General features: G+C 35.6%; 1 protein-coding gene across 3 annotated transcripts; it reads left to right on the forward strand.

Moving 5' to 3' along the window:
• Positions 1 to 1,545: 1,545 nt before the first annotated feature.
• LOC113524922 (uncharacterized) lies at positions 1,546 to 8,006 on the forward strand. Of its 3 annotated transcripts, none has more exons than XM_053236557.1 (5): positions 1,604 to 1,718; positions 1,919 to 2,197; positions 3,434 to 3,478; positions 6,447 to 6,485; positions 7,408 to 8,000. In XM_053236557.1, exons 1-5 carry the CDS (start codon positions 1,658 to 1,660, stop codon positions 7,458 to 7,460), a joined length of 477 nt encoding a protein of 158 aa, XP_053092532.1. In that variant the 5' UTR covers positions 1,604 to 1,657; the 3' UTR covers positions 7,461 to 8,000. The 3 variants fall into 3 exon arrangements, with proteins under 3 accessions (XP_053092533.1, XP_053092532.1, XP_053092531.1); XM_053236556.1 differs by having other exon boundaries at positions 3,431 to 3,478; positions 7,408 to 7,995; XM_053236558.1 differs by lacking the exon at positions 3,434 to 3,478 and having other exon boundaries at positions 1,546 to 1,718; positions 7,408 to 8,006.
• The last annotated feature ends 2,657 nt before the right edge of the window (positions 8,007 to 10,663 follow it).

Genomic DNA, 10,663 nt, shown 5'->3' on the forward strand with positions numbered 1-10,663 from the left:
TGTCATCCATGATGAGATGTCTGCCAGACATGCTGATATCCGAGCAGAAACATGAGAGTCTGAGGGAGGGAAGGAGAGGATGAGTTGAGTGTCATCTGCATAGCAGTGGTATGAAAACCCATGAGGATATGACCTCACCAAGAGATCGAGTATAGAGGGAGAACAGGAGAGGACCAAGTACTGAGCCTTGTGGGACACCAGTGGAGAGTCTGCGAGGAGCAGACGTGGATCCTCTCCAAGTCACCTGATATGACCGACCTTTCAGGTAGGAAGCAAACCATTGCCATGCTGCACCACAAATTCCTAGGCTCATGAGGGTGGACAAGAGAGTCTTGTGGTTCACCATGTCAAACGCTGCTGAAAGGTTCGAGGAAGATGAGGACTGAAGACAGTTTGGCTGATCTAGCAGTATGTAGCTTCTCAGTGACATCCAAAAGGGCAGTCTGTGTGAAATGTACCGCTTTGAAGGCAGACTGGTTAGGATCTTGGAGTTTGTTCTGTGAGATACAGAGACAGTTAATTATAGATGGTGCATTAGAGAATTTTTAGGAAGAAAAGACAGAAGTGATACCGGTTGGTAATTGCTGATGTCTGAGGGATCCAGAGTGGGTTTCTGCAGTTGGTACATGACCAGATGTTATGGAGCCATTGACGATAGCACAGTATACTATGATAGCACTAATCATGATAACTATGATTATTAATGTAATTATTAAATCAAGCATTTATATAACCTTTATCAGTCAATTCTTCTGACTCTGCTGAATCTATTAAACTGTAGTTTGGAATATCTGTACTGTGTTGATCAATATTCTTTTCATTTAGTTTTTTGATTTTTGTTTCAATTCAGTCGATTTCATAATGTCCATTTCTGCATTTATTGTATGTGATATTTAGCTTTGTGTAAATCAGTGGGAATAAGTAAATAAACAATAAATACATTAAGACTCCAGTGAAACTGTAAGGCGTACTTGTTTTTTTTGCTTTCATTTCAGGAGACAAATTAACACTTAACATTAATTTTAATTGAAAATTACACAAAATTATACAATTTAATAGATATACCTGTTTTTTTAATGCTTTTCTACTTTGCACAAATAAATGCATTCCTCTTGAGTTGTTATTACAACAATGATTAGTAATGCACGGTAATACTCCTAAATAATAAACCTAGTGCTGGCTTTCTATACTTACTCTACTTTTTACTGTTTACCCGGATTTTAATCAGGCTGCTCCAGCCTTAGCTTGAGCCGAATGTAACCGAACCGGAATGGAGTCACAGAAACAGACTGTATCTGTATAAAGTCTAGTGCCATGGGGTTGAATATAGAGGAAAACAATAACTTTTCCACATTTTCTAGTGTTACAACCTGTAACGGAAATACTCCCTCAATCTAGTCAAACTACTTAAATGGGGTGAAAAATTGTTTACAAATATAAAATATAAAAAGTGATTGCCAGTGTTAGTGTGAAACCCAGAATCTCACGTAGAGGTAATGTAGGCTTGTATACGAGATTGCACAAGAATAGCGCTACTTTTTGTAAGAATCAACACGTCAGTCTGCACGCAGTGCAGTTCCTCTATTTTTTTCCATTTTAAAGCCACAATCACAAACTGAAGGATTTCACAAGAGTTTCGTGAGGACACAAGACAGCAATGTGGGTTCTTGCTTTAACTGCTCTCCTGGTTTATGGCTCTGTACACACAGCTCACAGTGGTGAGTAAACCGTTAAACACTGAAACAACGCAGCTTCACCTTCATTATCCTGCTAATTTACTTTAATGTAATTATGTAATTTACATAATTTACATGATGTGTTAAATAAAGGCATTGGAAAAGCTCAGAAATAAAAACAGACATGCAGAGATTAACAAAAGCTGTGTACATTTCAGTCCTTGTTGTTTTTGTTTTTACAGCCATATTAATTCAGAGAGGCACAGAGGGGGGTGACACTGCTCTCTACTGTAAAAATGATGGTAAAGCGATATGGAGTAAAGGTGTTGATGGAGGGGGAGGGAGGATCCTCACTGCTCAACATGGAGAAGTCACCATTAAACACAAACCTGATCCAGATCACAGATACACTGTGTTAAGTGATTTATCACTCATGATAAAGAATCTGTCTCTCTCAGACTCGGGGATTTACTACTGTAACGCTGTTCCTGTGGTCAGTCTGACTGTCACTCCATTACAAAGTAAGTGTAACTTGTGAAAGTTTGTATTTTTGATCTAACCAGGAAAAATTACACAGGGAATGTCAGTGGTTAACACTGCTTAAAAACAAAAATGTCAGCACATTTATGACTAAAAGAAAGCTGGTGAGGTGGAAGCTGTAGAACTCGAGACCTGAGTGCCCTCTGTCTCGTTTCATTCGGCGCGAAGGATCTTGCAAAAAAATAATTTCTAAACTTCCTGTCATATCTACTGAACTACTTCTCATACATTAAATTTAACATGGGTTTAAATTAATACGTAGTGTGATTGATTCAAGTAAGACCTGCATCTCAAAAATGACTACATGATGAAGATCTGCCCTTCTTTCCTAAATTTGGAGGAATAGTAATGATGACTTTATTTACCTTTAACGATGAACATGATTGTAGCACAATACAGTTATGTGCAAAAGTCTTAGGCACATCCAAAGAAATGCTGTAGAGCAAAGACGCCCTCAAAAATAATGAAAGTAAATGTTTCTACATTAAAAAAAATCCTATAAAGAGCAGTAAACAGTAATAAATGAAACAAAGTCAAAATTTGGTGTGATGATCCTTCTGTTTTTTTTAAAAAATAAAGCAGTATCTCAGGTGCAGTGTGTGCAGTTTTATAAGGAAATAAGCTGGAAGTGTTACTGAGCATCTTGCAGAAGCAGCCACAGTTCTTCTGGAGACTTTGACTGTCGACTCGCTTCTTATTTCTGCAGCGAAACCCAGCAGCCTTCATTATGTTTTTATCTGAAAAGTGTCTCTTATGGAATCTGCTGCTTTCTTTACTGACATACAAACATTTTTCTGTAACGTTTCATTCTGTGCTGGAAAACTAATGTTTGGAATCTAAAATGTTTTTGTACTGAATCAATAATGTAGAAGTCAGAAAATAAACATCTATAACAAAGTTTGTACTAAAAAAATAGGGTGCCAAGACCTTTGCACAGTGCTGTATATACTCAGCTGAACTGAGTAAATAAGCATTTGGAACTCTCTGAAAATTTTTAAGTTCAAACCTGATATCCATGCTTCCCCAGCTATGCCTCTGGGTTTTGGCCCTTACTGTGTTTCACTGATTGACTCCAAATCCAGAAGTGTATCACCCGTTTTAGATATATTTATAATTATGTCAAAAAAAGAAAAGTTGAAGGGGCTGATGGCTGTGTTTTAAAACCCTGTTAACTGCTGACGTTTTTCTGTGCATTTTTTCTGAACACTTCCCAGCAGAGACAACCCTGTGTGATCAGACGGAAGACACAGACACAGAATCAGGTAAACAAAAGCTTTATTTTTAAAGCTTGCAGACAGAGCTAAAATGTAAGACAAATACAAGGTCAGAGAATAGGCAGAGGCCAAGTGATGTTTAAACAGAATTAACTCGGCTTCTGAGGAAATCAGAAACTAGATAAAAAACCGAGAGACTATGACTAAATACAAGGCTTGGTATGCAAACACAGCACATATGCTGCCAAATGAATGGGACGACTGCGAGTAATTTTAAACCGTGGGGTGTTATTGAGACCAGGTGTCTGTGATTAGTCATCAGGTGAGCTGGCACGTGTGTGATGGGAGGTGGAGTCCGGGGTGGCCATGATCGTAGACCACGTGGTATTATGGGAGTTGCAGTTGGATGGTCTTCTCAAGTATCTTTATTAATGTTATATATGTAACCCTCTTCATTGGTGTGCTCCCCCAAATGTCTCTGCGTTGTGTTGAATGTGAGGAGTGAATGAGGAGGACACCAAGATCGCCGTTGTGCTGTCCTCGGTATATGTTCTGTATATAACTTGACAGCCAGATAAACTCGAATACTATGAATTAACGTTTTTACTGTTACTATTTTTATGTATTTAATAAACATTTCTGAATGAAATATATGGTATCATTTTAATCTGTAATCGCTTATCCAATCACTAAATTAACTGCACTTGTAGTATTAACTTTCAATGATCTAGGAACAGTACAGCAATTGACATAACATTACATTAGTACTATAGTAATGTAGATTGTAAACAACAGACTTTTAACAGTAATATTATAAAATGCAACACTGTCCCCAAAATAATGATCTGCAATCGTAGATATTGTTAAAAACAATCAATACATACCCACGATGCTACAAAGGGCATAAGATGTATGCAGATGTCACAGGATTATCTTAAATGCATTACACATACTGCTCTCTATGCCATGCTTGACTACTTCCTGATTAATGGTCACATGACATAGGACCTTACTGAACCCAAAGATTCTTAAAGGGGACATGGCTAAATAAAGGGATCACTTGAAGAGAAGAAACAAGACCTCTAACATATTAAGTGGTAACAGAACAGCCGTTGAGTCAAAGCAGAGTAGCTTTCTTTTAATTAGGCTCTTTATCCACATCAGCCACTATGCAGCGAACAGCATTGGCTTTCACATACATCACCGAACTGCAGCATCTTCCCAGAGGGAAACAGAACTGTGTCAGTTAACAAGCAACATCAAAATAACAAAAATATCAAATTATGAAAAGGAAATAATATAGTTGTGACTACAGTAAAATAAAAACTAGTCAAACAGTTCACAAATTAAGTCAAACAGGAAAAATGAACTTCAACATGTCACAAATAAAGATAAATGTTAGAAATATCCAGATTACAAAGAGTAAAACCCCAAAATATTCAAATAAAGCTCAAACACAATACAACATATAGAAAAAATATGCTCTGCCACATGAAATTTACAAAACACAAAATAATATTACAAATAAGAAACCATCCATCAAAAATAATCACCCATATGCTTTAATAAACATCTTAAAAACTGAGGGAAACTGAACTGTGACTGAACAACAGCTCCACCCCTGTTATTGAGGCTCACACAACAATAAAATACAGCTCCCCCCTAAGGCTGGAAGAACATATTACATCTTCCCTACATATATTTTTAATATTTGGAAAACTCATATATACACTGTATTGCCAAAAGTATTGGGACACCCCTCCAAATCATTGAATTCAGGTGTTCCAATCACTTCCATGGCCACAGGTGTATAAAATCAAGCACCTAGGCATGCAGACTGCTTCTACAAACATTTATGAAAGAATGGGTTGCTCTCAGGAGCTCAGTGAATTCAAGTGTGGTACCGTGATAGGTTGCCATCTGTGCAATAAATCCATTCATGAAATTTCTTCACCAGTAAATATTCCACGGTCAACTGTTAGTGGTATTATAACAAAGTGGAAGCAATTGGGAACAACAGCAACTCAGCCACGAAGTGGTAGGCCACGTAAAATCACAGAGCGGGGTCAGCGCATGCTGAGGCACACAGTGCACAGAAGTCGCCAACTTTCTGCAGAGTCAATAGCTACAGACCTCCAAACTTCATGTGGCCTTCAGATTAGCTCAAGAACAGTGAGTAGAGAGCTTCATGGAATCGGTTTCCTTGGCCGAGCAGCTGCACCTTTCGCTGCAGAAATAAGAAGCGAGTCGACAGTCAAAGTCTCCAGAAGAACTGTGGCTGCTTCTGCAAGATGCTCAGTAACACTTCCAGCTCATTTCCTTATAAAACTGCACACACTGCACCTCAGATACTGTTTTTTTTAAAGTGAAGGATCGTCACATTAAATACTGACTTTGTTTCATTTATTACTGTTTACTGCTCTTTATAGTATTTTTTTTAAATGTAGAAACATTTAATTTCATTATTTTTGAAGGCGTCTTTGCTCTACAGCATTTACAGCATTTCTCTGGATGTGCCTAAGACTTTTACACAGAACTGTATATATATATATATATATATATATATATATATATATATAAGGTTTAATGAGTATAATAAATTTGATCACCTAATAGTGCATACAGTTAAATAGTTGATGTTAACCCTTCTTTTTCCTAACAACAGGAATAGGAATATGAATGTGCTTGGTGCAGATTATCAGAATCAGAGAACAAGACGACAAATAACGTCTGTTTGTGCTCTCTCAAGAATAGCACCCTCGCTTAAAACATCCACTTTAAGTAATTTAAACAAACTTCAATTAATACATGTGGTAACTTACTGTATTGCTGTGCTTCTAGTTTATAAATGCTGAAGGTTATTGTTTGTTCATGCAGTAAACAATGTCAGTTAATGGAATCTTAATGTAAAGCATTACCACATTTTCAGTTTTCTCATTTCTATTGTTGTTCAGCTGCATTAAAGCCTGACAGAATCCACAACCCGTTTAACTCTTATTATTAACTCTACATTCAGGTAGCACACCCGAGACAGAGGAAGGTTCAGCTGAAACAGGTAATCACTTAAAACATTATCTTATTGTGGTGAAGTTTTCTGTAAGGAGAGGTTCATTTAACATTTATGGAAGGAGTCTCCAGTGTCAGCGCTTTGTAACAGTCAGAGATAAAACTGTAAGTTTTCTGACATCTTCAGGACAGAGGAGTTTAGACACTAAGGTTACTTGGTAAGATGAAAAGCTGCATTTTTTGTCTTATTAACTTCACGAGAGAGAAGCAGAGAGAACGACTGTTTATAGCTATAATACAAGTGAGAACAGGAGCTAACTTACAAGTTACAAGCGCGAGTATCGACTTTATTGAAAAAACAGGCAGACAAATCAAAAAGCGAGGCAAAAGCAGATTCCAAAAACAGTTCAAGGTCAGGCAATCGGCAAACAAAGTTCCAGAGAGCAAAATGGGAATTACAATTGGTAACCAGACCAAGATCAAGAACTAGGTAAGTAGGAGCACACAATCAAAAAGCTTGATAACGTTGTGAGACTTTTTCAGAGTGGTACTTCACATGGAACACGTGAGCATCCAGGTTATTTATGTGTTTGAGTAAGATTGAGTCCAGGTTTCTGTGATTACAAATCATGTGATCGTGAACATGGAAGTGAGGGTGTATGATGGAAAGTGTAGTTTGGATGCTGTTAATAGAAATGGTAATCATTGGCGAATTGCTGTGGTATAAGAGAAATAAAGTACTTCGGGATGTGATCTCGTAGGAACATCATAACTACAAATGTTTTTAGTAGTGTAATGTAGTGTAAATTAGCGCGTGTGTGTGGTTGGGGGTCAGAACTGACAGGCTTGAAGTTTTTAATTGATTTTATATTTACCCATGTGTTATTTAACTAAAGAAAGGAACAGAATCAGACCATTGTGTTTCTGAGAGTGAGGAGATAAATCAGTGATCAGACTGTATTTCTCTGCAGGTAACCAGCAGAACCGAGCAGAAGAAGTTTACTGTCTGGCTCCACATCCATGAGTCCTGATCACACACTAACACACAATGTCCTCTTTTAATTTTAATCACATTTCTGTATCTTATTTCCTTTTGTTTCCTTTGGATTGTTGCTGTTTGCTAGTAAACTTACCAACTTTTATAACAGAATGTAACTGAGAGCTCTCTGTCTATAACTCTCATTATTAATGTAATTATTACATCTAACTTTTATTGCTGAATCTGTTATACTACAGTGTGGAATATCTGCACTGTGCTTCATATTATTCCTTTCATATATTTATTTGATCTTTGTTTCATAAAATCTATTTACACATTTATTCTCTGTGATTATTTAGCTTTGTGTAAATGTGAAGATCAAGTAAAAGTAAATTAATACACAATAAATACATTAAGGCTCCAGTGTAACTGTAAGGTGTACTGGGTTTAGTTTAATCTACAATAAATTAATTTAATCTACAATTAATTTCATTCAGGCTACATCTATATTCACTCTGATCTCATTAGAAGTTTATACAAATTTCGAGAGACAAACATGCTTGTAGGAACTTGCTGTTTGATGCAGATATGCACACAGAGAGCACATCTGACACAACAAGACTTAATCATTGCATTTCTGAATAAAAATAGGACATGCTTTCTACAGAAACTTTTATTTTTAGCTTCTAGAATGACACTCACGTCAGCATTTCCTCTTTTTGTCTTCTATTTCAAACAGACTGAAGGAGCTCGTGCTAGCTTCCTACGTACATATATATTTACACTTCTAAATATTCAGGACTTTACAGATATACAGGTGTAAATATACAGGACTTTACAGATATACAGGTGTAAATATAAAGAACTTTACAGATGTACAGGTGTAAATATACAGGACTTTACAGATGTACAGGTGTAAATATACAGGACTTTACAGATATACAGGTGTAAATATTCAGGACTTTGCAGATATACAGGTGTAAATATTCAGGACTTTACAGATATACAGGTGTAAACGTACAGGACATTACAGATATACAGGTGTAAACGTACAGGACTTTACAGATGTACAGGTGTAAATATTCAGGACTTTGCAGATATACAGGTGTAAATATTCAGGACTTTACAGATATACAGTGTAAATATATAAGACTTTACAGATATACAGATGTAAATATACAGGACTTTGCAGATGTACAGGTGTAAATATACAGGACTTTACAGATATACATGTGTAAATATATAGGACTTTACAGATATACATGTGTAAATATACAGGACTTTACAGATGTACAGGTGTAAATATACAGGACCTTACAGACATAAAGGTGTAAATAAACAGGACTTTACAGATATACAGGTGTAAATATTCAGGACTTTACAGATATACAGTGTAAATATATAAGACTTTACAGATATACAGGTGTAAATATACAGGACTTTACAGATGTACAGGTGTAAATATACAGGACTTTACAGATATACATGTGTAAATATATAGGACTTTACAGATGTACAGGTGTAAATATACAGGACCTTACAGACATAAAGGTGTAAATAAACAGGACTTTACAGACATAAAGGTGTAAATAAACAGGACTTTACAGATGTACAGGTGTAAATATTCAGGACTTTGCAGATATACAGGTGTAAATATTCAGGACTTTACAGATATACAGTGTAAATATATAAGACTTTACAGATATACAGATGTAAATATACAGGACTTTGCAGATGTACAGGTGTAAATATACAGGACTTTACAGATATACATGTGTAAATATATAGGACTTTACAGATATACATGTGTAAATATACAGGACTTTACAGATGTACAGGTGTAAATATACAGGACCTTACAGACATAAAGGTGTAAATAAACAGGACTTTACAGATATACAGGTGTAAATATTCAGGACTTTACAGATATACAGTGTAAATATATAAGACTTTACAGATATACAGGTGTAAATATACAGGACTTTACAGATGTACAGGTGTAAATATACAGGACTTTACAGATATACATGTGTAAATATATAGGACTTTACAGATGTACAGGTGTAAATATACAGGACCTTACAGACATAAAGGTGTAAATAAACAGGACTTTACAGACATAAAGGTGTAAATAAACAGGACTTTACAGATGTACAGGTGTAAATATTCAGGACGTTACAGATATACAGGTGTAAATATTCAGGACTTTACAGATATACAGTGTAAATATATAAGACTTTACAGATATACAGGTGTAAATATACAGGACTTTACAGATGTACAGGTGTAAATATACAGGACTTTACAGATATACATGTGTAAATATATAGGACTTTACAGATGTACAGGTGTAAATATACAGGACCTTACAGACATAAAGGTGTAAATAAACAGGACTTTACAGATATACAGGTGTAAATATTCAGGACTTTGCAGATATACAGGTGTAAATATTCAGGACTTTACAGATATACAGGTGTAAGTATATATGACTACAGATATACAGGCATAATATACAGGACTTTACATATATACACGTGTAAATATACGGGACTACAGATATACAGGCTGTAAATATATGGGATTTTACAGATATACAGGTCTGAATTTACAGGACTTTACAGATATACAGGTGTAAATATACAGCACTAGAGATATACAGGGTGTAAATATACAGGACTTTACAGATATACAGGTGTAAACTTCCTAATAATTACATTATGCCAACTACTTTTTTTCTGATGATCTTTCAAGAGACAGTAAAAACAATCGGTTAAGCTAAATGCCAGTGTAATTAGCATATTATTCTCAACCATAAACTGTTGGGGGTTCTTGAAAAAGATGCAGGGACAGTTTATGTCATGGGCTAAAAGCTAGTACTTAGCACACAGATTTAATTTGACAAATGTAGCTGCTTTTTAACACTTTTGTACCTTGCACAAACAAATGCATTCCTCTTGAGTGGTTATTACAACAATGATTAATAATGCAGTAATATGCATTTTCATTGATGTTAATCCAGTATTGGGTTCTAAAGTATGATCTAAACTAGGCAAGATTTTGTCTCTCTAGACTATCTAGAATGTCTTTCAAAATATTATCATCAATGTGACCTTTTCACAAAAAACAGATGAACAGATATTATTTATTTATTTATTTATTTATTTATTTATTCTTCTTCTTTGGACTGCTCCCGTTAGGGGTCGCCACAGCGGATAAGTGGTCTGCATATTTGATTTGTCACAGTT

The sequence above is a fragment of the Pangasianodon hypophthalmus genome, chromosome 9, assembly GCF_027358585.1.
Source record: "Pangasianodon hypophthalmus isolate fPanHyp1 chromosome 9, fPanHyp1.pri, whole genome shotgun sequence".
NCBI lineage: Eukaryota > Metazoa > Chordata > Actinopteri > Siluriformes > Pangasiidae > Pangasianodon > Pangasianodon hypophthalmus.

Bases quoted from the DNA above. Each gene is read 5' to 3' on its own strand.
- LOC113524922 (XM_053236556.1), top strand. From the start codon at position 1,658: ATGTGGGTTCTTGCTTTAACTGCTCTCCTGGTTTATGGCTCTGTACAC. The intron at 1,719-1,918 runs GTGAGTAAACCG...TTGTTTTTACAG, and splicing joins TGTACACACAGCTCACAGTG to CCATATTAATTCAGAGAGGC. The intron at 3,479-6,446 runs GTAAACAAAAGC...CTCTACATTCAG, and splicing joins AGACACAGACACAGAATCAG to GTAGCACACCCGAGACAGAG.